Source organism: Pseudophryne corroboree, chromosome 4 (genome assembly GCF_028390025.1).
Source record: "Pseudophryne corroboree isolate aPseCor3 chromosome 4, aPseCor3.hap2, whole genome shotgun sequence".
Lineage (NCBI taxonomy): Eukaryota > Metazoa > Chordata > Amphibia > Anura > Myobatrachidae > Pseudophryne > Pseudophryne corroboree.
Window position 1 is genome coordinate 175,552,270 of NC_086447.1, and position 27,268 is coordinate 175,579,537.

Sequence of the window (27,268 nt, forward strand, 5' to 3'; positions counted from 1 at the left end):
TTTAAAACTGTATTATGTGCATTTTGCCAACAAAGGTATACATATTGCAGCCCAGGGCGCCCCCCCCCCCCCCCCAGCGCCCTGCACCCACCAGTGACCGGAGCGTGTGGTGTGCTGTGGGAGCAATGGCGCACAGCTGCAGTGCTGTGCGCTACCTTATTGAAGACCGGAGTCTTCAGCCGCCGATTTTCTCCTGGAATCTTCCGTCTTCTGGCTCTGCAAGGGGGACGGCGGCGCGGCTCCGGGAACGGACGATCGAGGTCGGGCCCTGTGTTCGATCCCTCTGGAGCTAATGGTGTCCAGTAGCCTTAGAAGCACAAGCTAGCTGCAAGCAGGTAGGTTTGCTTCTCTCCCCTCAGTCCCTCGTAGCAGTGAGTCTGTTGCCAGCAGATCTCACTGAAAATAAAAAACCTAACAAATACTTTCTTTCTAGTAAGCTCAGGAGAGCCCCTAGGGTGCATCCAGCTCTGGTCGGGCACAGATTCTAACTGAGGTCTGGAGGAGGGGCATAGAGGGAGGAGCCAGTGCACACCAGATGTAGTACCTAATATTTATTTTAAGAGTGCCCAGTCTCCTGCGGAGCCCCTCTATTCCCCATGGTCCTTACGGAGTACCCAGCATCCACTAGGACGTCAGAGAAAAGCAAGTAACTTTGTGTCTGGAATAAACCACATTGTCATGCCAGGGAGATAATACATTTATATTTTTTTCTGTGCATGGTAAATACTGACTGGTTTTGCATGTAGGCCACACATTTAGCTTTACTTTTACACTGCAATTTAGGTTTGAACTCCACCCCCTCAACCCAACCCGACCCCACCCAAATCTAAATATCTATGAACGTATTACATCTGCCCCACCCTGCAGTGCAACATGGCTTTGCCCAGTTGCTTACTTTTTTGCTTTGCTTACAAACATGAATCAGGCCCAGTGTTCCCACTGGCAGGAATCTCAGGGACAATATAAAATTGCAGCTGTAGGTGGGCCATTCCTCTTTTTCCTAGCTAAAGCTAAGAGAGAAGGTAAATCAGTATGTTCCCTTGAATCGTTGATTGCCTTTAATTATGCTCTCCTTAAAGCTGTTAGCAGGACAACTCATGTCACATTTTTAACTATTTTACCAACATACCCCAGGAACGAATACAGGCCTCTCTCCCAGACACTTAGATTTTCCCAACTTATTAGATTCAGACCTGTTTGGGTCCCAGTTTATTGAGGTCAAATCTGCCCATATGGCCTATTCTTTTGCTGATGTTAAAAAGGTGCATGCCCCAGTTAGAAGGCCCTTTCATCAATGGAGGTGAACTTTAAAAGCCTTGGGTTCCCTCTCAAGAGTACAGAGGCTTTGGAAGACCACAATGAACATCCATCAAGAAAGGAAGACATTTTGGTAAGTGCATCGCACTCTTTCTTTTTTCTCCCAATACATTTAGAGACTCCTTATTTGGGTAAAAGTAATTTACCACAGATAATAGATTGCTAAGAGTGATATGATCAGATCTAATCTTCCATTAATATAGTTTCCACATCAAATATTTTATTGTTCAATGTCTTGCAGTCATCTACAGTAGACAAACAATGTTAGCTGCTCAATCATTCCTGGAGATAATTATATATCAGGTGCTAGAAAAGGGGAGGGGTCACAAACAAACAACAGACAGAGGGGGGGGGGTGCTTTTATCCCCCTGGTACCCCCCCAGCACACTGAAAATTACCTGTAACAATACCTGAACCTATCTGGTAATAGAATTTCAGAGAAATTGGTCACATGCATTTGCAAAGACATGTTTAGCTGCTGAAGGCTTCAAGGCTTCTCCGATATCAGCAGTCCTAACACTACATAATAGCAGTGCCCACATAGGGCCATGTGACTTGTCTACAGTAAGGCCTCATTATAAAGGCTCATACAAAAACGCATTCAGACAGAGGGCTAGCTTACCTGGGAGCCACCCCTAGGATCGTCGCGGGGCATGTCGGCGGCGTTTTTGGGGCATGGTCCAGACAACGCAGGCATGTCCAGACATGCAATGCTTTCACATGTGCTGGGCATCCCCCCGCATGTCAGAGATTTTGATTGTAGATGTGCGTTTTTTCGCACATCTATGATCAGGTCTGAATTAAACCCTCAGCTGGAAGAAACGGTTGCAGATGCAGTCGCACTGCTGAAGCAGCAGCTTCCATCATTCATTCTGCACTGTTTTGTGACGAAGAAACATGCACGCCATTTTCAGGCTCTACTGGCAGCAGAAGAGGAAGGGGCTGTACTTCTGCATGTGGGTATTTTGGATCCCCTGATGTCACATACTCCAGAAGGCTATCATGTTATTCTTCATGGACAGTGACTTAGCAGGGTACCTGGCACAGCCCATGGGACATCATGCTATCACACAGCAACCGCCAGGGTAGCAGCGGAGAAGCAGGATGGATACACCATGCGACTTTCCTTGGTGTGGGGTGCTTCCCTAGGTGTGGTGCAATGTAGAACAGGGTGGCAGTGTGCCACCCTCTTGGACTTACACCCTAGGTGGCAGAACAAGTGCATAACCCTCATTACGGCCCTACCCATAGCTGAATTTGACTTTGTCCAAGAGACTAACTTCTGTGTTGTTTGTCATGCTACCTGGAACTTACTGTTCCTTTGAGAAGGAATATCTCTCAACTGTTTTTAACCTTCAGAAAACCTTTCCGGACTGCCATGGCTTCTACTATTAGCAGCTGAATCATTATGGACATGTTGGATGCAGGCATTAAAACCAACCAGTTTAAGGGCCACTCATTACGTGGTGTAGCCACCACAAAATCATCAGCTGAAGGCATGACTTTGCAAGCAATTATGCAGTTAGATGACAGTAACTGAAATAACCATGCACTAAACCAGTGCTATGCAGTAGAGCATCTCTGAATACATAGCACATTGGAGACTGAAGTGGAGAACTGATAATTATGCATTCTCCTAGCTATAGGTTCAGCCCACAGAATGGCTACCCCCACTGTGTACTGGCGTAGCTCAACCACCTGCCACACACCACCAGAAAAAGAAAGTAATTATATGACCATGTTCCAGAGTGAGAGTTGGGCAAAGTACTGAAAAGTATTTAGAACCAGATTTAAAAAAAAAAGAAAAGAAGAACTAACTGGTGAAGTGCAACTTGGTGAATGCTCATAAAAAAATTTTTTTTATTTCTCAGCAGTTCATGTGACTTTGGTTTCCGTTATTTCCTTCCGCAAGACCTAAAATAACCTAGAAGAGAGAAAAAACACACAGAGAGCATTTTACAGTTCTGTTTCAGAACGTACATGTGCCAATGTGACCACATGTGCACCTTGCAGCTCACTATTTGACCAAGCTCCACTTAACATCTTACTGACCCCCATACTGACAATTGCTCTCTGCCAACTGGCAGTGTGCATTTGTCACATGATTGCTTTTTGCCGCTGATCTTTGCATGGCTGAACTACCGGGAATTTTGACAATTCTCTAATGGGATCCAATCCAACATCCCAAGGTCCGTATCTGCAATGACTCCACTTCTCCATTCATTTCTGTGGCCCCCAGCAGCTGAAGTTGAACCAAAGATGATGTGCTCCCAGTACTGTGTGGTAAGTAATTCATTTCTTGTGTCTTCTGGGGTTTTGTAACCCACATGTAAAACCACCCACAATAAGAAAGGACTTCCATTGAACAGGCAACCTTTAAGGACATTAGAACCGGTTTTAAGTCAAAATGTAAACCGTTACTGCAATGAATATCAATGCTGAGGACAAGATAAATATGTTGTTAATTAATATTGGGGGAAATATATTGTGGGACATAATAATATATTGTATGCAAACAGCTCTAAATTTATTTATTTAACAATAGGTGAACAGTATAATGTAACAATATGGATACAGACGTACTGCATATATGAACAGAGAAGTGAATGTGATATTTAACAAAATGATTTTTAAGCAACACTGATATGAAAATGTGAAGCATTTCGATAATGGATTCCTAACTATGGTCTGTGCACCTTTGGCACAACTGATCAGAATATCTCCAGATACTCCATCAGCTCTTACAATTAAAACTGGTAATCGTCTGACAACTAGAGACATTAATACTTCTGGATTATTATAACTATATTCACTGTGCCTGGATTATTTACCTTATTTTGATAATACCCTCTCCCGATGTTCTCTTCTGCCTTCATTTCAAAATGATACCAATTTACTGTAATTGCAGACATTTCTAAGCTCCTAAAGTAATGGTCATGGTATCATATCTAAGATAACACATTTATTTGGATTTATACCAATGCCAAGGATGGTTGTTTCTCAAGATATTTAGATTATTCCTGGGTTTTCTTTCAGGAAATCTGTTATCCCAAACATTTACTACCCCATAATTTGCATTTACGATGTAAATGATTCATCTAATTAAATAAGTAAATATAGTATCAGATGTCTAGGGTTGGACTGGCCCAGAGGGACATACCCCCTATGGGCCCCACTGCATACCTCCCAACATGACCCTCTCCAGGAGGGACAGAATGCTCTGCACCTGTACTTCCCTTTTAATTTATGATTGCCAGCACCTGTTTTGAACAGGTTGATGGATAAGAAAAGTGTTTCAGCACAGGTGATGGCAATCATAAATTGAGGGAAGTCCAGGAGCAGAGCATTCTGTCCCTCCTGGAGAGGGTCATATTGGGAGGTATGCCACTGTGTGGGGTGTGTGTGTGTGTGTGTGGGGGGGGGGGGGTAGGCGGCGCCCCACCTCCTCCTCCTCTAAGGATCAGGTTGCAGACTATGTTCTTGAATTATACATTATACATATGTTACATAATACTGCACAGGACTATGGTTTATTGTCTATAGTGCATTGCTGTTATTAATCTGATACATTATCATGTATGCACTAACAGTGTTTCTAAATATATTTATCGAAGGGCTCAGCCCATGCATTCTCTAATGGTTAGGAAAACCAATGTGGCGGCTGGCCACACCCCCCCTGAAGACTGGCCACACCCCTAAATATGGGCCCCTACTACTGTGTTCCCCCGGTGGGCCGTTCATAGCCCAGTCCAACACTGCAGATGTCCAAAAGGACTTTGCATGCGTCAGTTCATCTGATTTTCCCAGTTTTTGTTTTTACAGTTATGGTATAATTATCCAAATATTCAGGGCCATCTGAAAAGCATTGTAGGCTCTGGACAAAGCAATGCACTGGGGCCCCTACACACTTATTAATGGGAATGAACAGAAAAAAACAAATAATAATAACTTACCCCTCCTGTGGTCTTTTGCCGTCTTTCCACATGCTTCCGTACAGTGAATAGATGTCTGAACACTGATTGGGGGATAGGTTCAGCCATCGACCAATCAGCATGCTGACAGATATTCACTGTCTGGTTGCATGCTGGGAGGCAGGTAGAGAATGATAACTGGTCAATGATTTATAATTTACTGTCGCTGCTTAGCATGACAGTGAGAAATTATTTACCATTTGCAGGGACAGGGGCTTTGATAGAAGCCCATCCCTGTGATGTAAAGAAGTAAAGCGATTACTAATGCCGTTAGTTTACTTTCTGCTGTGGAACCCTGGCATGCTACTGCACAGTCATCAAACCACTCATGTGTCAGTGGGCATTGCAAGGCTACAGTGACTAACACCACTTAAGGGCATTAGCAACCAGGGGCCAAACTCAGAATGAGAGCTCGATATAGCTCACTAATAGCAGCCCCCATAGAAACCTATGGGGGTTGTCTATGCCATCGGAAATGGAGGACAGTGGCAAATATCTCCAATATCTGCTGCTATATCCCCCTCGATACATTGCACAAAATGGCAAGCTGCTCAATCAGATTGTGATGTCACTCAGGTGCTAAAAGGGAGGGGTAATTCTGTGTAAGAAAAAACAATGTGTTCCCTAATGCACACTGAGTGAGAAATAATACTACATAATAATCAGATAATACGGAGATCTTAGTTGCGTATATCTGCAGATATAGGGTTAAGCCCCCAGGCCGTTCGGCAAGGCGTCTCCGTCACTGGGGTTTCTCACTCAGTGTGCATTAGGGAACACATTGGTTTTTTCCCCCTCAATACATCCAAGTGATACCTGAAATTTGCAGGATCAATATATCCTGAAAATTTGTGTTTTCAGGGGATATTCTGCAAATTACTTCCCATAATTAGGCCCCTAAGTCTATAGGACTTCTGTCTCTATCATTTAGCAACTCAGCTCTTCCATTTGACCATGTACAGTACAACTCTGTTTCATTACAGATTAATGTATACTATCCAGGTTTTAGCTAAATTATGACCTAAGTCTCAAAAGCAGTTTCAGTGGCATTAAGATAAAGGATAAAACCCCCATTTTCCAATTCAATTCAAAAACTCTGTCTGGATGCAAATGTTAAGTGTCCCTCTTTGCCCTTTTAGAAATTGGGAGATTTGATTCCCCTATGTGGACCTCTGAGTGAGATGCAGTGGAATTCCTACACGGAATGATGTTTCCCTACTACACATGCACTTTTGTCTAAGATTTTGCTTAGTGCATGGGTCAAATTAGCAGTTCAAATTTGCATGTATCTCCATCCTCGTGCGTTCATGAGCGATACATGAATGGGCGGTAACTGGGCGTGGTGTAACATTGCCATAGCAATTTCATGGGCGTGTCTTAAGCAGTGGTGGCCCCAGAGGTGGGGTTGCAGCGCAGTCCAAAATTCAATCGGGGAGCCACTCCAACTGCCAGTGATCCCCGGCTGTTGATGTTTGGCAGCGTTTGGGGTGGCAGTTGGTGTGGCCCCCCTTTTTGAATTTTGGACTGTGCTGCAGCCCCCCCTCTGGAGCTGTCACTGGACATAAGCGCCTTGTGAGTGTGTATTAAAATGTTGCTGCATCTTTGTAGCTGTCAATTTTTATAATGTTGTTATTTAATTTTTTTCAAGTGATTCACCCATTAGAATTTCACATATTACCTAATTATTGCTGTCATTGATTTAATAATCTCCATAGGCACATTGAACATAAGTGTACGGGTCAAACCTACTGCTATTTAAGTATCACCTCTTACATTAAAATACAGTTTTCCTTTTTCTCCTAAAATACTGTTTGGTTTGGACTCATTCATGGCTTAAATTTATTACGCGAGTGAGGGGTGGTTTTTGTTTATTTGGCATTGCTCAGAATGTTCCAGGAAATGTAGCGGCAAAGTGCACCCCATTAAATTATAAGATGAGACCCACTGACCAGCAGTTCAGAGCCAAGGGATTCTGAGTAGTCAAAGATGCCATGAGTCTCTCTGCCGAGTAAGGAACTCCAATAAAATGTGTGCCCACGCTCCTTTCTCACAAAAACTCTTGCTCCGCAGAAGTGCATTTCTGCAGTGCACTGCACGCCGTGTGACAACAGAGCTCGATGGACAGAGGTGGTCAGCGGCCCCAAATTATTATTTTGCCTAGGGTCCCCCGCAGTCTTATGCAGGTTCTACCTGAAAAGTCATTACTCTGTCCAACTGTTCCCTTCTGCGTGCTTAAACTTCAACATCTCCATGATTGCTGTCACCATACCCCGTAAACCATGCCACACAGCAGAAATCCGGATGCACCTGTGCACATGGAGGCATGCAATGAATCCTAATTGCTCTGCGCAGTGGAGGATTTACCACAAGGCAACCAAAGTGGCTGCTTAGGGCCCTGTTGGTCCCAGGGGGCCCGCTGACAAGGCTATACAAAGGACATTTCCGCCAGACCATGAGCTTCACCGAAATTGTCAGAGAGCTGAGCTGCCTGATTACTCCCAGCAGGCTGTCAGTGATTAGACAGCTGTTGGGTGCCGGCTCCAGCGCATGGCTGTGTCTCCAGTCCTGCAGTACTGTGTGTGTGTGACCAGTCATACATGTGTATGACGTTGGATGCTTACAGAGGAGCATACACTGACTGGGGGCCAGCATAATGGGCGGGTACCTGTCTACAATTGATGGGGGCACATTGAGTATTTTTTGAGGAACCGGGGCCCCAAATCAGTGTCTTGCTTAGGTCCCCATGAAGTCTAAATCCGCCTCTGGCTCTGCGTAGCTGATGTTTGGCACTTTGTACATTAACTTTACTTTTTCTCTTAATACTATAAAGATTAAAAAAAATATAAAAAATGCATTTGAATGGTATGGAATGTATTCAGTCTAATTGCTGACTAGAAGATATGTACTATAATATATATTATTCAGTAATGAACACACAGTAGGCAGAAGGGGATGTAAAGTAATTCTTCAAATGTATCCAAAATGAATGCCACCTGTGAGTGCAAATCACAATGTCTGCATGATAATAAAGAGGGAAATCTGTCCATGGGGTCGATTCAATTCGGCAACTTATGAATCGCGCCGGGAATTAGCTCCCGACGCTATTCAATTCAGCTGCTAGTTACCAGCAATTGTCGGGAATTCTTCTCTCAGCCCCGGGGGGTGAGAGAAGAAAACCGACAAAAGTGCTGCCGCGCGCCCGGCGCGAGGCTGATTCTGTCGGGAATCAGCATTGCCGCGGGTAGTTAAGTCGGAGAATGCCCGTTCTCCCGACAAAACTACCTGTTAAGTCGGCGAGAACGGGCATTCGCCGACTAAACTTTAGCTGAATTGAATAGCGTCGGGAGCTAATTCCCGGCGCTATTCATAAGTTGCCGAATTGAATCGACCCCCATGTTACAAAAATGTCAGACTGACTTCCTGATTAATACAACAGAAGTAACAGCGGCCACTTGTCTTCTTGTATTCTAGCAGGACACCTACTGATGATATGGCCATTGTGTCCTACTGGTACTCACTGGGTTGCATGTACCTGATATTACACTGGAGGAACAATGCTGATGGAGCTAAACGATTATCACAATATGGCTGCCAGCTGGTGAGTATACTGGCATCATACATCTGATAACTGGCATGGCAGTTATTTGTTCCTTTACATGCACCTATACACCTTACACCTACAGAAATGATGAGCTATGCCAGCCCATGTTTATAACAATAAAGAGAAGCATTGGCCGTGTTGGCAAAGGCTAATTATGTGATGTTACACCATTAACAGTAAACCTTGGGCTCGAACCCTCTTCCCTTTTCTCTGCTGGATATTCTCTAGTGGTGATGGCAAAATAACATTTATTTTTGGCACCCCTAAATCAAAAATGCCAACCCCTCATTCTATGTGCCTCATAGTTAGTCAGATAGCATTTCCCCATAGATTCATGTTGTTCTGTTACAAATAAAATATTATTTCTAACGTGTTATATTTGTTAATCTTTTAGGTACTGTAGTTTCCCCCTTTCCCACTATGTCACATAGTAGGGTTCCCCATTATCAAAGTACTGTCCTCCGTTCACATTATGTCACACTGTAGGCACCCTCTGTCCTCATCCTGCCACACAGTAGGCACCCCTCCACAGTATGCCACACAGTAGGCACCCCCTGTCCACATTATGCCACACATAAGTAGGCACCCCATGTCCACATTATGCCACACAGTAGTAGGCAGCCTCTGTCCACATTATGCCACACAGTAGGCACCCACCGCCCACATTATGCCACACAGTAGGTACCCCATGTCCAGATTATGCTCACATTATGCAGCACAACAAACACCCCCTGTCCACATTATTCTACATAGCAGGTACTCCCATGTCCACATTATGCCACACAGCATGCACCCTCTATCCACCTCATGCCACATAGTAGGCACCCCCTGTACACATTATGCCACACAGTAGGCACCTCTACTCATATTATACCACACAGTAGAACCCCCCCCCCCCCCCTTATTATACTACACAGCATGCACCCCCTGTTCACATTATGTTGCACAGCATGCTCCTAATTGGGTGGAATGGCTACATGTGCAGAGACTTTTTGAAAAAGCAGACACATAGCAACCAATCAGATTCTACTTATAATTTATCTAACATCTTCTAGAAGATAATAGCTAGAATCTGATTGGTTGCTATGAGTAACATCTACACTTCTATAAACTATCACTTTAGTAAATATACCCCTATATGGCCAAAACTATGTGTATATACCCATTCTAAAATAGTACTTAGCTATATCAATCATGTCCATTGCCACAAGTTCCTTCACACACACCTCCACATACCACTCTAACCTCCAAACATTCCTCCAAATACTATACCACTCTATCCTCCCCACGTTCCCGCCAAATACTGTACCACTCTAACCTCCCCACGTTCCCGCCAAATACTGTACCACTCTATCCTCCCCACGTTCCCACCAAATACTGTACCACTCTATCCTCCCCACGTTCCCGCCAAATACTGTACCACTCTATCCTCCCCACGTGCCGCCAAATACTGTACCACTCTATCCTCCCCACGTTCCCGCCAAATACTGTACCACTCTATCCTCCCCACGTGCCGCCAAATACTGTACCACTCTATCCTCCCCACGTGCCGCCAAATACTGTACCACTCTATCCTCCCCACGTGCCGCCAAATACTGTACCACTCTATCCTCCCCACGTGCCGTTAAATACTGTACCACTCTATCCTCCCCACGTGCCGCCAAATACTGTACCACTCTATCCTCCCCACGTGCCGCCAAATACTGTACCACTCTATCCTCCCCACGTTCCCGCCAAATACTGTACCACTCTATCCTCCCCACGTGCCGCCAAATACTGTACCACTCTATCCTCCCCACGTGCCGCCAAATACTGTACCACTCTATCCTCCCCACGTGCCGCCAAATACTGTACCACTCTATCCTCCCCACATTCCCGCCAAATACTGTACCACTCTATCCTCCCCACGTGCCGCCAAATACTGTACCACTCTATCCTCCCCACGTGCCGTTAAATACTGTACCACTCTATCCTCCCCACGTGCCGCCAAATACTGTACCACTCTATCCTCCCCACGTGCCGCCAAATACTGTACTACTCTATCCTCCCCACGTGCCGCCAAATACTGTACCACTCTATCCTCCCCACGTGCCGTTAAATACTGTACCACTCTATCCTCCCCACGTGCCGTTAAATACTGTACCACTCTATCCTCCCCACGTGCCGCCAAATACTGTACCACTCTATCCTCCCCACGTGCTGCCAAATACTGTACCACTCTATCCTCCCCACGTGCCGCCAAATACTGTACCACTCTATCCTCCCCACGTGCCGTTAAATACTGTACCACTCTATCCTCCCCACGTGCCGCCAAATACTGTACCACTCTATCCTCCCCACGTGCCGCCAAATACTGTACCACTCTATCCTCCCCACGTGCCGTTAAATACTGTACCACTCTATCCTCCCCACGTGCCGCCAAATACTGTACCGCTCTATCCTCCCCACGTGCCGCCAAATACTGTACCACTCTATCCTCCCCACGTGCCGTTAAATACTGTACCACTCTATCCTCCCCACGTGCCGCCAAATACTGTACCACTCTATCCTCCCCACGTGCCGCCAAATACTGTACCACTCTATCCTCCCCACGTGCCGCCAAATACTGTACCACTCTATCCTCCCCACGTGCCGCCAAATACTGTACCACTCTATCCTCCCCACGTGCCGTTAAATACTGTACCACTCTATCCTCCCCACGTGCCGTTAAATACTGTACCACTCTATCCTCCCCACGTGCCGTTAAATACTGTACCACTCTATCCTCCCCACGTGCCGTTAAATACTGTACCACTCTATCCTCCCCACGTGCCGCCAAATACTGTACCACTCTATCCTCCCCACGTGCCGTTAAATACTGTACCACTCTATCCTCCCCACGTGCCGTTAAATACTGTACCACTCTATCCTCCCCACGTGCCGCCAAATACTGTACCACTCTATCCTCCCCCTGTGCCGCCAAATACTGTACCACTCTATCCTCCCCACGTGCCGCCAAATACTGTACCACTCTATCCTCCCCACGTGCCGCCAAATACTGTACCACTCTATCCTCCCCACGTGCCGCCAAATACTGTACCACTCTATCCTCCCCATGTGTCACCAAATACTGTACCACTCTATCCTCCCCACGTGCCGCCAAATACTGTACCACTCTATCCTCCCCACATTCCCGCCAAATACTGTACCACTCTATCCTCCCCACGTGCCGTTAAATACTGTACCACTCTATCCTCCCCACGTGCCGTTAAATACTGTACCACTCTATACTCCCCACGTGCCGCCAAATACTGTACCACTCTATCCTCCCCACGTGCCGCCAAATACTGAACCACTCTATCCTCCCCACGTGCCGCCAAATACTGTACCACTCTATCCTCCCCACGTGCCGTTAAATACTGTACCACTCTATCCTCCCCACGTTCCCGCCAAATACTGTACCACTCTATCCTCCCCACGTGCCGTTAAATACTGTACCACTCTATCCTCCCCACGTGCCGTTAAATACTGTACCACTCTATCCTCCCCACGTGCCGCCAAATACTGTACCACTCTGAAATGTCCACATGCCTCCACTAGGGAGGCCAATCCCGGGACGTTTTTTCAATCCCGGGATTCAGGAATGAAAAATGCTCAATCCCGGGATTCCCAGGATCCCTGGGATTGAGTAGGTCAATGAGAAAAATATGTATTTTTTACATTTTATAAAACTGAAATGACTGACTAGCACAAATTATGGTTTGAAACAACAGTATCCACAGGAATAAGTGAACATTTATGGCCCAGCAGCACAGGCCCACAGAAAAATAAAAAAAACTCTCTTATCTTTTTCCTTTGGGCCTGTGCTGGGCCATGAATGTTATTTTATTCCTGAGGAGTTAGGGCTCATCCAGGGCCCCAACACCACAGGTATAAAATAAATAACATTCATGGCCCAGCACAGGCCCACAGTAAAAAAAAAACAACTTTTATGGACCCTGCTACAGTCCGCCACAGGAATACAATATCTTTCATGGCCCCAGCCCTCCCCCCCTTCACAACACAGGGTGATAGGAACTATCATAATCATGGCCATTGCACACAACCCTACCACCCCTTTACCCCTACCCACCCACCCCCAGGAATAAAATAACTTTACTGACTCACCCAGTCTGAATACAGTAGCAATCTTCTAAGTCTCTCCTCTCCAAAAGAGCAGCATGCACTTCCTAACTGGCCATGGGACTGCTGGACAGTGTGGCGCTGTTCTGACACTGCTGTAGGCAGTCTTCAGCAGCTGCAGCAGCAGAGCTCCGTCCTCCTCTAGTCCCGACTCCTGACTACCCCTCGAGTCCGGGGCCGGCCATCCGTCCATTACTAATGAGCTCCCTGTTGTTTTGGCAGTCTCCACCTCTGCTTAAAATGACAGGCCGCAGGCGGGAGCCGCTGAAAGGGTCGAGATAGCATATGGCTGCGATGCGCCATGTGACCTCTGACATTACGCAGCGCCGCGCACAGCCAGACAGTGTCTGAGCCGAGTGCTCAGCGCTGCCTGGAAGAGATATGAAACAGCGCATGCGCAGCACAGTCCCGAAATCCCAGGATTGGAAACTCCAATCCCGGGATTGAAATCCCATCAATTTTGGCCCCAAATCCCGCAATCGCACTGATCCTGGGATTGGCAATCCTAGCCTCCACATGTCACTCTGACCTACCTACATGCCACATTAACCTCCCCACATGCTTCCACATACTACTCTGACCTCCTCACATGCTCCCACTTGCCACTCAGACCTCCCCTCAATATATTACCCTGACCTCCCCAAAAGTCCCCCTGAGTTCCACAAAGGCCTCTCTGACCTCCTAACAAGCCTAAATATGGCACTCTGACCTCACCACAAGATTCTAGACCCCGGGGGTCATTCCGAGTTGATCGCTAGCTGCCGCTGTTCGTAGCGCAACGATTAGGCTAAAAAACTGCATTTCTGCGCATGCGTATGCCCTGCAATGCGCATGCGCGACGTACGGGTACAAAGCCCATTGTGGTGTGCACAGGTACTAGCGAAGTTTTCAGTCGCACTGACGGCCGCAAGAAGATTGACAGGAAGGGGGCGTTTCTGGGTGTCAACTGACCATTTTCAGGGAGTGTTTGCAAAAACGCAGGTGTGTCTGAAAAAACGCAGGCGTGGCTGGGCGGGTGTATGACGTCAAATCCGGACACGAATAGGCTGAAGTGATCGCAAGCTACTCACAACCTGCACAAAATGTTTTTTGCAAAGCTCGGCTGCACATGCGTTCGCAATTCTGCTAAGCTAAAATACACTCCCCAATGGGTGGCGGGCTGGCGGCGTAGCGTTTGCACGGCTGCTAAAACTAGCCAGCGAGCGATCAACTCGGAATCAGGGCCCATGACTGTACTAGATCCTCTACACTATAGAAAAAGATCAATAGTACTCTATACTTCCAGCTCTTCAACAGGGATAAAGCGGATGCCAGCAGTCGGGTGGTCTTCTGTATGCCGACTGACGGGATCCCGGCGCACAGTATACCGGCGCCGGGATCCCGACACCCGGCATACCGACACTTATTCTCCCTCGTGGGAGTCCACGACCCCCCTGGAGGGAGAATAAAATAGTGTGGCGCGCATAGCGCGCCACCGTGCCCGTAGCGTGGCGAGCGCAGCGAGCCCGCAAGGGGCTCATTTGCACTCGCCACACTGTCGGTAAGCCGGCGGTCGGGCTCCCGGCGCGGTATGCTGGTCGCCGGGAGCCCGACGGCCGGCATATCGTAGTGAACCCCCAGCAGTCATGTGACCGATGCCAGAATCCCGACACAACTCGGGAACCGGCACCGGAAGACCAACAGCCGACAACCCGAAGGTAAGTATCGGAGACACTGTTAAGGTTAGGGCCTGGGAGGAGTTAGGGTTAGGCACTAGATGGGGAATTAGCCCTAGCAGCCACCCCTGAGGGTTAGCCCTAGCCGCAACCCCCGGAGGATTAGGGTAGGGGAGTGGCGGTTAAAAAGATGCCGATGTCGGTCATGTGACCACCTGCATCCTGATGATCAGGAGAGCATACCGAACCCCTTCAACACTAGTTGAGTACAAAGCACAGCAACTATTCACAAAATGTCCAAATTAAATGTCCGTTTTATAGCTATAGAAGTTCTATCAGCTATTAAAGGTGACAGGGCCTTGTAGCATTCACATACAGTAATGCTACACAGCAGTGATAAAAGTGGAGAAGTGAGTCAGTGGAGAAGTTGCCCATGGCAACCAATCAGCATTGACATAACATTTATAATATGCATACTATAACAGTATACAGAGCAGCTGATTGGTTGACATGGGCAACTTCTCCACTGGCTCACTTTTATCACTGCTTAGTACATGTCCCCCTAAATCTGCCGGCAGTGTTATTGTACCCTGAGACACAGAGTAATTGGATGGACTATCTCTTGGCCCGTAGTAGTGTCATTAGCCAGCATAGGATCTAAACTTCCATTACAGAGATCCACAGGTAGACCCAAAGCTTATAAGTGCCATAGAAATAAGGGGGGTAATTCAGACCTGATCGTAGCCGCAAATTTGTTAACAGTTTGGCAAAACCATGGGGGTAATTCAGACTTGATCGTAGATGTGCTAAATTTAGCACATCTATGATCTGACACTGCATTTTGTTATGATCTGAGCAGCAGCAGCGGCCTCTCTGTGTGGTGGCAGGGGAGTTACCGATCACACTGATCGCGCCTCCCTCCTAATCCACTCCTGGCTGGGGTGCACAATGTTGCCCCCCTGTAGAGTGAGCGGCACCATAAATACTGTTATTTATGGGGAAGGAGGCGTGGTCATGCCCCCTTCCATTAAGACACCCCCGGCCCCCCCTTCATTACCTGGGCCCTGCCATCCTGTCTACGTCTCTGCCACAACCAAGGCCGTCTTAACAGCAGTGTAGGCCCCTGGGCACAGAAATGCACTGGGCCCCCTACCCATCCTCCAGCGGTAGGGGTGGGGGGTGCTATCAGCAGCAGCTTTGATGTAGGGGGGTGTTCTATCTTCTGCTCAGCATGTAGGACCTGGAGCAGTAATTTCTGCTAATTAATCCTTTACTGCACAAATGGGGCTAAACTGTAGATGGGGGCATTTAGCTGAATGAAGGGGCCCCGGTATATGGCTTCCAAGGTGGTAAGAGGTGTTTAATATGTAGGGGAGGGGTGGATAGTGGAGTGGGCTTAATATTCATCATTTTCCGGTAGGAGGGCAGCTTGCTTGACTGCAGATATCTCAAGTTCCTGAAATTAGATTTCTTAGTTTTGAATGGGATAAAAAAAAAAAAAAAACTAGAGAGTCCAACCTTTCAGGAGATATTGGGGACCTGGGGATCAGAGCTCAGGAACCAGAGCAATTCACGAATGCAAATATAAAACTGCATACCAGGCGTGTGGTGCTGGAGCAGGGACCAGCTGCTGGAAGGCTGATATCTCTGGTTCTGGGCATAGTAGAGACATCAGACAGAACCCGAGATATCTGGCTGGAAAGAGCAATTAACAGGCTTGGATGGGGACCACTGCTTTCAAGTCGGATATCTCCAGTTCCCCATGGCCGATTTTCAAAAATTTGGTATCCCTGGAAAAGGGGGACCCTCAGCTATCAGCCTAGGGCCCTTATACTCCTGGGGCCCTTGGGCAAGAGTCCATTGAGACCATACGAAAAGACGGCCCTGGCCACAACCTAGTTAGTGTTGATTTAGAGGTGTGGGTTAGGGTGAGGTTTGGGGTTAGGGTTGTTCAGGAATTAGTGTTAGGGTGTTAGTGTCAGGATTAGGGTAGGGATTGTACCGGATGCGGAAATAACAGTAATCATACCTAATAGCAACTAGCAAGCAAAGTGATTGCTCCATGTAGGAGATCCTGCTGTTGTTCCAGTTATAGCACTTCCATGCATTATCACAAAAGATGCCCTCCTAAATTTGGGTGAAAATGTTACATAGAAACATATACATTTAGTAACATATACAGTATATCTGCCAAAACTCTATTTACTTTAGTTTTCTGCAGCGGGGTACACTGGTATTCCACAGGGAATAACATTGGGGTGTAGAGTTGGATCTTGATCCGAGGCACCAACAGGCTAAGGCTTTAACTGTTCCCAAGATGCACTGCACCGCCTCCTCTATGTCCCTGCCTCCAGGCACTGGAACTCAGTTTGTAAGTTGGTGCCTGCAGTACAGGCAGCTAGCAGGATGGGCTGCTCTAAGCAGCCCTAAAAAGAGCTTTTCTGAGAAGAAAGAAGACTTCAAGGGCCGCAGCACAGGCACTAGTTGCTATATGCCGTGCTGCGGCTCCCTCGCCTCCCCCGCGCAGTATACTCCTGTGCCCTGGTTGCCAGGTACTTACAGTGGAGGCGCTTCGGTATCATCAGGCACACACATACCGCCGCTGCTCTCCTGGATCGCGTGGCCGCACATCTAGGGAGGAGGTAAGAGGGTCCCCCAGGCAGAACCCGCCAATATCGCGATCCGGACGCTGCTGGCGTGGACACTGTAGCCGTGCAGGGACCCCACTATATCCACCAGGGCAAGGAGCACAGGTCGGATTTACTAAAATCAGTTTAAACATAGGCTCCATAGTACCTGGTGGTGAAGTCCAGCAGAGGGGATAAAGCGCTGACCTGTAGCCCCTCCCCTAGCCCCAGGCGCCATTTACCTCAAATGTTCCTGCTCTGGAGCTGCATCTCTCTCTCTCCCTCACTCCCTGTCAGCATTTGGCCGCCATTGCACAGAGCTGCGCTGATTCTGGGACTGCTTGGCACAGTCTCCTCTGTAAAGCCACCTGCCTCATCAGCGCTGTGCATTTACAGGACACTTAAGTATTCTACATGTCGTTTAGACAGTGTTAGTTAAGAACAAGTGCATAACTATATGAATATTTAGTACAAGTATTCTATGATATACATCCAGTGTTTACTGTGCATTGTTATATCTGCATACATACATAGCTCTATGTAGTATTACCAGTGCAGTTTTATTGTTGTATGTAATAATTTCTGCATTGTACATGTGACTGTGTGTGCCAATAGCTGCTGTGTGTTTCCTATTCCGTGTATCTCACACATATTGCTATCCCTATATTCTGTACCCTGAGGGGGGCTAAGTGCGTCAGGGTCATACATATGGGTGGTCATTCCGAGTTGTTTGCTCTGTAATTTTCTTCGCATCGCAGCGATTTTCCGCTAATTGCGCATGCGCAATGTTCGCACTGCGACTGCGCCAAGTAAATTTGCTATGCAGTTAGGAATTTTACTCACGGCATTACAAGGTTTTTTCTTCGTTCTGGTGATTGGAATGTGATTGACAGGAAGTGGGTGTTTCTGGGCGGAAACTGGCCGTTTTATGGGTGTGTGTGAAAAAACGCTGCAGTTTTCTGGGAAAAACGCGGGAGTGTCTGAAGAAACGGGGGAGTGTCTGGGCGAACGCTGGGAGTGTTTGTGACGTCAAACCAGGAACGAAACTGACTGAACTGATCGCAGTTGCCGAGTAAGTGTGGAGCTACTCAGAAACTGCTAAGAAGTGTCTATTCGCAATTCTGCTAATCTTTCGTTCGCAATTTTTCTATGCTAAGATTCACTCCCAGTAGGCGGCGGCTTAGCGTGTGCAAAGCTGCTAAAAGCAGCTTGCGAGCGAACAACTCGGAATGAGGGCCATAATGTTTCACAGGATATACTATTTGGTATTTTTCTCTGTGTATTTTTTCAGTCACCCTATACCGCTTAAATCCTCTGTTTGTGTTTGCCTGGCTATATTGTACTACTACACCCGAAGGCTACGTTTCCAAGTAATGTCTGCTACACGGGTCGGGAATTCCATGGACGCTCCTGCCTCATGCAGTACTGACGCCATGGTTTTACCTGAGGAAAATATTTCAGCTGAGGGTCCAGGTACTGGGTGTTCTGCACCCCCTAATCAGCCTGCAGCACCGGTGGCACACCAAAACCCACCTTGGGCTGCTTTCTCTAATATGCTGACTACGCTGGTAAGAAGACTTACACCCCCTGTGGGACCTCCTGTGCCATTACAGCTGCATATTGTCCTTGTAGTTAATCCACCATGGGCGGATACTCTATCAACTCTGTTACAGCAATTAAATCAGTCCTTGGTTAAACAAATAAATAACCCTCGCCCTCCTAGGACCAAAGGGTCATCTAAATGGGCAATTTCTTCCTCACAATCCACTCATGGTTTTGATACTTCATCCGATGAAGATGGGGAATATACTGATCCATAAGACACTGATGCAGCTGCTTCTGATGGTGAATCTATAACACAGGTTCATGTACCTGACCTAGTGGAGGCTATCACACTGATTCTTCAGATTGATGACCGTCCAGATCATCTAAGAAACCTGATAAGTTCAAACGTCAGAAGGTTACTAAATGGGTTTTACCACTTTCTGAACATTTAGCTGACATACGTCAGTAATCCTGGGAGTCTCCAGGAAAGAAATTCTCCCTATCTAAATAGATGCTAGCTCGGTATTCCCTTGCTGCAGAGTTAAGTAAAAATTGGGAAACACAACCTCCGCTGGAATCACATGTCCCATGTCTTGTGGTGTCTTCTACTCTGCCTGTCACTACCGTCACCTCTCTGAACCGATGGATAAGCGTGTGGAGGGTTGTTTGAAGTCTATTTACACTCTTACTGGTGTTGTACATAGACCTACTATAGCAGCTTCTTGGGCTGCAAAAGCTATTGAAGCCTGGGTTCAAGAAGTTGAGGCGGAGCTACATCTGTATTTTTCTGATAATGCCAGACAGTGTCTTTCATATATTACCACAGCCTCACATTACATTCAGGAGGCGGCTTCTGATGCCGGCGTGCTGATGGCCAAAGCATCTACTACGTCCATTCTGGCTCACCGGATTCCGTGGTTGCAGTCCTGGTCTGTGGATCTGGACTCCAAAAAGACCTTGGAGGTGATCCCTTTTATGGGAAACATCCTTTTTTGGGAAGATCTGAACAAGATTGTTGCTGACTTAGCATCTGCTAAAACTGCATGTCTGCCGAGTACTAATCCATCGGCTCTGAAGGCTAAGAGTAACGCCTTTCGTTACTTTCGCCATCCAAGTGAAGCAAAGGGTAAGGCGTACCCAAAACAGGCTCGCACTTCCAAACCTAAATGTTCCTGGGCTGCCCATCCGCCAGCTCCCAAACCAGACAAGCCTGCTGCATGACGGGGCCGGCCTCCCTCTGGGGGACCCCAGGGTGGGAGGCCGACTTCTGCGTTTCGCCCAGGTATGGTTACAGACCACTTCGGACACCTGGGTGAGGGACGTCGTCGCTCATGGATACGCCATCTCTTTCAAGAAACGTCCCCCTCGCCAGCTTTGCTCAACAAATATCCCTTTGGATCCGTTGAAAGCGAAAACTCTACATTTGGTGGTACAACCCCTCCTGGACACAGGAGTGATAATGGCGGTGCCTCTGGCTCAGAGAAGCAGGGGGTACTATTCAACGCTGTTCCTAGTTCCGAAATCGAATGGATCCTCCCGGCCCATTCTCAACCTCAAGTCTTTAAACAAATTTGTGAAGGTATCCAAATTCCGTATGGAAACTCTTCGCTCTATTGTTCTGGCCTTGGAACCCAAGGACTATATGGTATCCCTGGACATACAGGATGCTTACCTACATATACCTATTGCCATGTCGCATCAGCAATATCTGCCTACATGATCAATTCCAGGCCTTGCTTTTTGGACTGACCACGGCTCTGCGAATCTTCACCAAGGTCATGGCGGTCAGGACGGCCCTTCTCAGCTGTCAGGGTATAAGGATCCTGCCGTATCTGGACAACTTGTTGATGCTGCCAAACTCCCCAGAGGTTCTCCTCCATCATCTGGAACTGACGGTCAAATTCCTGCAAGCCCACGGGTGGCTCATCAACTGGAAGAAATCCTCACTGGTCCCTGCTCAGAGCATGGTGCACCTAGGGGCATTACTGGACACACACAACCATCCTTTGTTCTTGTCTCCGGAGAAGGTCCTGAAACTTCAGGACAGGATAAGATGCTTCCTATCTCGCCCATGTGTGTCGATATACTCGGCGATGCAAGTACTAGGCCTCATGGTGTCGGCTTTCGACATGGTAGAGTACGCTCAATTTCATTCTCGCCCTCTGCAGCGGTTAATCCTTTCCAAGTGGGACGTCCTGCCTCACCAGATCAGGTCTCACATGATTTCCTTGACTACGGAAGTTCATCTGCCCCTGAGCTGGTGGCTCCAGGACCAACGATTGAGCGGGAGTCGTCCCTTCTGGATCTCCAACTGGGTCCTCCTAGCGATGGATGCCAGTCGGCGGGGTTGGGGCGCGGTATTGGAGCAACACTCTCTTCAGGGTCGGTGGACCATGGAATTTCTCCTTCCGATAAACATTCTGGAGTTGCGGGCAGTGTTCACTGCTCTGAAACTAACCCTGCCTCTAGTACAGAACAGTCCTGTTCAAGTACAGTCGGACAACGCCACCACGGTGGCGTACATAAATCATCAAGGTGGCACTGACCCTGCCTCTAGTACAGAACAGGTCAGTTCAAGTACAGTCGGACAACGCCACACCATGGTGGCGTACATAATCATCAAGGCGGCACTCGAAGCCGCATGGCAATGATGGAAGATTCTTCTATGGGCGGAACGCCATCTGCCAGCCATATCGGCAGTGTTCATTCCGGGGGTCCTCAACTGGGAAGCGGACTTCCTCAGTCGTCAGTACATACACGCCGGAGAGTGGAACCTTCATCTGGAAGTCTTTCAACTCCTAGTGGACTAGTGGGGCCTACCATATGAAGACCTGATTGCATCTTGACACAATCACAAGGTTTCTGGTCTTTGGAGCAAGGACAAGAGATCCTCAAGCAGCGTTCATGGACGCGCTGGGAATTAATGGAACTTTAAGCTGCCGTATGTGTTCCCTCCGGTGTCACTCCTGCCCAGGGTAATAAGGAAGTTCAAGCAAGAAGGAGAATTACTACTTCTAATCGCTCCAGCGTGGCCCAGACGGCATTGGTTCTCAGACCTGCAGGGTCTCTCGATAGAGTGTCCTCTTCTACTTCCGCAATGCCCAGACATCCTCGTTCAGGGCCCTTGTGTCTACCAGGATCTGGCCCGACTGGCTTTGATGGCGTGGCTCTTGAAGCTTCAGTTCTGAGGGACAAAGGATTTTCTGAGGCGGTCATTCAAACTATGTTGAAAGTCCGTAAACCGGCTTCGGCTCAGATTTATTATAGGGTCTGGAAATCTTACTTCACCTGGTGTCTGGCTAAGAATTTTAGTGCGCACAAGTTCAGTACTGCCAAACTTTTGGCTTTTCTGCAACAGGGCCTGGACTTAGGCTTTTGTCTGGCCTCCCTCAAGGTTCATATTTCAGCCTTGTCGGTATGGTTTCAGAGAAAAATTGCGACTCTGCCTGACGTTCATACTTTCACTCAGAGTGTTTTATGGATTCAACCCCCCAATGTTCCTCCTGTGGCTCCTTGGGATTTGTTGGTTGTTCTGGATGCTCTACAAGAGTCTCCTTTTGAACCACTTGAGTCTGTGGACCTTAAATGGCTTACACTTAAGGTCTTATTTTGCTGGCTATTGCCTCTGCTAGAAGGGTTTCAGACTTGGGTGCCTTATCCTGTCGTCCACCCTTTCTGATTTCTCACCGTGACCGTGCGGTTCTTAGAACTCGCCCTGGTTATCTGCCTAAGGTAGCGTAGTTTTTCCACCTTAACCAAGAGATTGTTGTTCCGGCCTTTATCTCTCCTGGTTTGTCCTCCGAAGAACGGTCTTTGGATGTGGTACATGTTCTCCGTATATATGTGAAGAGGAGATCTCTTAGGAGATCTGATTCTCTCTTTGTCCTTTTTGGTTTTTACAAACGTGGCTGGCCTGTGAATAAGCAGACCTTGGCCGGATGGATTAGAATGGTGATTGCACAAGCTTAAGTACAGGCTGGACTTCCAGCTCCTGCTACTATCAAGGCCCATTCTACTCGGTCTGTTGGACCTTCTTGGGCGGCCCGCCGTGGCGCTTCCCTAGACCATATGTGCAAGGCGGCTACGTGGTCCTCTGTGAACACGTTCATCGGGTTCTATGCCTTTGATACTTCCGCCTCCCAGAATGCTTCCTTTGGACGCCGGATTCTTGTGTCCACTACAATGCATCCCCTCCAATGAGGAACTGCTTTAGGACATCCCCGATGTTATTCCCTGTGGAATACTAGTTAACCCCGCTGCAGAAAAGGAGATTTATGGTAAGAACTTACCATTGTTAAATCTCTTTCTGCGAGGTACATTGGTTTCCACACGGCGCCCACCCTAACGCACTTAACTTCTTTGGGTTTGTATGGCATTAGCCGCTTGTACCTTCTCCTGTCGTGTGAATGTGGTTATCTGTGGCTACTAACTACTGTCAGCTCTTTTACCTGCTTCTGCATTGGACTGGTTAACAAAACTGAGCTACAGTGCCTGTAGGCGGAGATATAGAGGAGGCGGTGCAGTGCATCTTGGGAACAGTCAAAGCTTTAGCCTGTTGGTGCCTCGGATCAAGATCCAACTCTACACCCCAATGTTATTCCCTGTGGAAACCAGTGTACCTCGCAGAAAGAGATTTAACAATGGTAAGTCTTACCATAAATCTCCTTTTAAATAGTCTTCCATGATTTTTTTTATTGCTCCTTTATGACTAGTTTACTTTAATCTTTGCAGTATTTGTGCATAATTTAACATTTTGTTCTTGGTTAGTTTTCTAGAGTGGCGGATTGCAGACATTTAGAACTTCCTTCAGTTCCCCAAGACCTTCCATCCAATATTCAAGAACTGCTTCTAGATTACAACCACATTGGAAGTCTAAGTAAAAATTCTTTGCTGCAATATCCTGACCTGATCAACTTGAGCTTAAGATCCAACAGTTTGGGTCTTATAGATGTGGAAGTTTTCCAGAGAACAAAGAAGCTGGTGTCGCTATCACTACATAATAACACTATTTCTACTAATTACACGTTGGTCTCCATGGGCTTGAGATCTGCCTCGTCTCTTAGGTGGCTGGATATGTCACAAAATAATCTTTCTGTGGACATGGTGACTATTCTCATTAGGAATATGACATCCCTAGAATTCCTCAATCTGGACTACAATGTTATTATGCGTTTGGACAGCTCTGTCTTTGAGGGTCTCACTTACTTGAAAGAGTTGAGCCTTCGGTGGAATTACATATATGAGATTGAAGGGGGCACATTTGAAGGCCTGGTAAACCTGAAGACTCTGAACCTAGCTTTTAACCTATTGCCATGTATTGAGAACTTCTGTCTGACGCAGCTTCAAGTGCTCAATGTTAGCTTTAACCACATTGAATGGTTCTTGTCACAAGAAATTGACTTTGATTTTCAGCTAGAAAAATTGGACATCTCTCACAATCAATTGTTATTCTTTCCGCTCTTGCCGAAACACCATCGCCTGCACTCATTGCTGCTATCTGACAACAGTATGAAGTTCTATGGCAATCTTATGGATGAGAACTCTTCCTATGTGGATTTCCTCATACAGGAGAACAACACAACCACTGTCACTACTGTCAGTTTATGGGAGGGTTCCATCCCGAGTGATCTATCCACACTGCATGTTCTGGACATTAGCAGAAACCAATTTGATTACTTACCCCGTGGCTTTATTGTTGCAATGACTTCTTTGTCCAATTTGAAGCTTAACTGGAACTGTTTAGAGGTGTTTGACTTGTCATATGGCCAAATTACGAATGCTCTCCATACGCTGGACCTTAGTAATAATAAACTTTCAGAGCTGAGAATAAACATCAGCTCCCAGAGATTTGATCAAGTAACTTACCTGAACCTGAGCCATAACAGACTACAAGAGCTGCCCAAAAACATCTTCAGCAGCATGGAGAAACTTAGCACACTGGATCTGAGCCATAATCTGCTTGACTTGTGTTCTCACCCAGGCAATGTTGTAGCTAATCAGGGGTGTGTGGACCTTAGGAACCTAGCCTCACTTAGAAACCTCCACTTATCAGACAGTGGGCTAAATTTAGACAATCAAAATGTTTTCCAAGGGACTCTATTAACACACCTGGACATTTCATACAACCAGCTGAAAGGACTTCACTTTTTGCTTGAAACTACCAGAACGCTAAAATCTCTCTCTCTCCGGAATAGCTTATACTTTTCTGGCAGTGTTGATTTTTCTGTATTTCAGAGCTTGACTGTCCTTGATCTGTCCGAAAACAATCTCACTACATTCCCTGCATCATTGACTGATCTGGCTCTTCAGTATCTGGATGTCCATAAAAACAAACTAATTTCAATACCCTTGTACAGTACCAGCCAGCCACTTACAAGGAGCCTTAATACCATTTATTTAAGCAACAATCCATTCGATTGTTGTACATTGAACTGGTACAACATACTAAATACATTTGGTACTATCAGCATCCCTGATCGCCAGCAGGTGACTTGTAATTTCTCATCCAACTACATGTCCGTGCAGAAGCTTTCTGGATCTGTCCTGCAAAGTTGCCATTGGAAACATGGCGGCACTTTACTGTCATTGCTGCTTACATTACCCACTTCTGTAACTCTACTGGTGGCACTTCTTCTAATGTTTCTTACCTTTAAACAGAAATTACTACAATTGTTCAAACTATGTTTTATGACATCCTCCAGCTACTGAGATATTCAATATGTGCCTAGTGAGATATAGATGATTAAACGAATGATGGGCCAAATATAGGGGGTAATTCCAAGTTGATCGCAGCAGGAAATTTTTCAGCAGTTGGGCAAAACCATGTGCAATGCAGGGGGAGCAGATATAACATGTGCAGAGAGAGATAGATTTGGGTGGGTTATTTTGTTTCTGTGCAGGGTAAATACTGGCTGCTTTATTTTTACACTGCAATTAAGATTGCAGATTGAGCTCACCACACCCAAATCTAACTCTCTCTGCACATGTTATATCTGATCCCCCTGCAGTGCACATGGTTTTGCCCAACTGCTAAAAAATTTCCTGCTGCGATCAACTTGGAATTACCCCCATAGGGCCTAATTCAGACCTGATCGCAGCAGCAAAACCTTTCTCTAATGGGCAAACCCATGTGCACTGCAGGAGGGGCAGATATAACATGTGCAGAGAGAGTTAGATTTGGGTGGGTTATTTTGTTTCTGTGCATGGTAAATACTAGATGCTTTATTTTTACACTGCAATTGAGATTTTAGTTTGAACACACCCCACCCAAATCTAACTCTCTCTGCACATGTTACATCTGCCCCACCTGCAGTGCACATGGTTTTGCTCATTAGAGAAATTTTTTGCTGCTGCAATCAGCTTTGAATTAGGCCCATTGAGTTCTGTAAAGGAGGCTGTAAGGAGGCAGCAAAAGAGATCTCAGCTAAAGGTCATCCTTGTTCTTGTTTTGCACCCCTCAGTGTAGTAAGATGCATCTTGGAAGTATGAGTGTTAAATTCAATTAAACAGAACCTTTGTTGAAGAATGCATAATTATAAATGAATTAAATATACCTTAATAATAAATATCGCTATTCTCACTTTTCTGTAAATTAAAATCAGGCAAAAGATAATTGGCTAAATAAGATATCCTACAAAAACAGTCTCAGGCGGTTATTCAGAGACGGACGCTGATCTTGCTTCCTGTAGCAAGATCTGCGTCCATCTACTCACATGCTGGGGACCACACAGTACAGGGCAAAGCCGCCGAGTATGTGTGTGTGGCGTCACCTCGCAATGCATCCACAATTTGAGCTTGACCCTTGCCTGATGTCACGCAGCCACCCCGAAAATAGTTGGGACACGCCTGCACTATCTGGAACGTGCCCAGTAAACGCCATGGCGCTGCCTCCCCGACGCCTGCAGCTGTCAATCACTATGTGATCGCATCTATTGTTAGTGTGCGTGCGCAGACCAGATGTACGCGGCCGATGCTTACAGATGCGCGGCTGCGTCCATCTTTGAATCGCCCCCTCAGTTGTCTGCACATTCCACGTGATGTACACTAATGGCAGATACCATACGGTATACAGAGTCAATGCAATAGAATAGCGCCCCCCATGGACAGTTTATCTTAACAATTGAAGACCTGTTTGCATTCAGCCAAATAATGTGCTTTGCACAGGAAAAAGGGTTCTGCAACACATATCTTGTTTATAAAGGAAAGAACTGTTCCATTTAATGCGCAGTAAGCAGATTTACAAGATTGAGCTGAGAACGTTTTTTATTGAGTCCTGAGTAGGAGCTCAAATGGTAAACACCAGGCAGCCTCCATAATGAAGACATTGAAGAAAGGTCATACATGATTTTGTTCCTTTTTTATCTTCTGCATTAAAAGCAAAAACAATATAAA

General features: G+C 46.7%; 1 protein-coding gene across 2 annotated transcripts; it reads left to right on the forward strand.

Moving 5' to 3' along the window:
• The first annotated feature begins 3,259 nt into the window (after positions 1 to 3,259).
• Positions 3,260 to 27,268, forward strand: NRROS (negative regulator of reactive oxygen species). Of its 2 annotated transcripts, none has more exons than XM_063915562.1 (3): positions 3,260 to 3,600; positions 8,760 to 8,886; positions 23,645 to 27,268. In XM_063915562.1, the coding sequence occupies exons 2-3, from the start codon at positions 8,779 to 8,781 to the stop codon at positions 25,583 to 25,585; spliced, it is 2,049 nt and encodes a 682-aa protein (XP_063771632.1). In that variant the 5' UTR covers positions 3,260 to 3,600; positions 8,760 to 8,778; the 3' UTR covers positions 25,586 to 27,268. The 2 variants fall into 2 exon arrangements, with proteins under 2 accessions (XP_063771632.1, XP_063771633.1); XM_063915563.1 differs by having other exon boundaries at positions 8,763 to 8,886.

What these genes read in the sequence shown, in the direction of transcription:
- NRROS (XM_063915562.1), top strand. Translation starts at nt 8,779, where the DNA reads ATGGCCATTGTGTCCTACTGGTACTCACTGGGTTGCATGTACCTGATA. An exon ending in CACAATATGGCTGCCAGCTG is followed by an intron (nt 8,887 to 23,644) that starts GTGAGTATACTG and finishes GTTCTTGGTTAG; the next exon opens with TTTTCTAGAGTGGCGGATTG.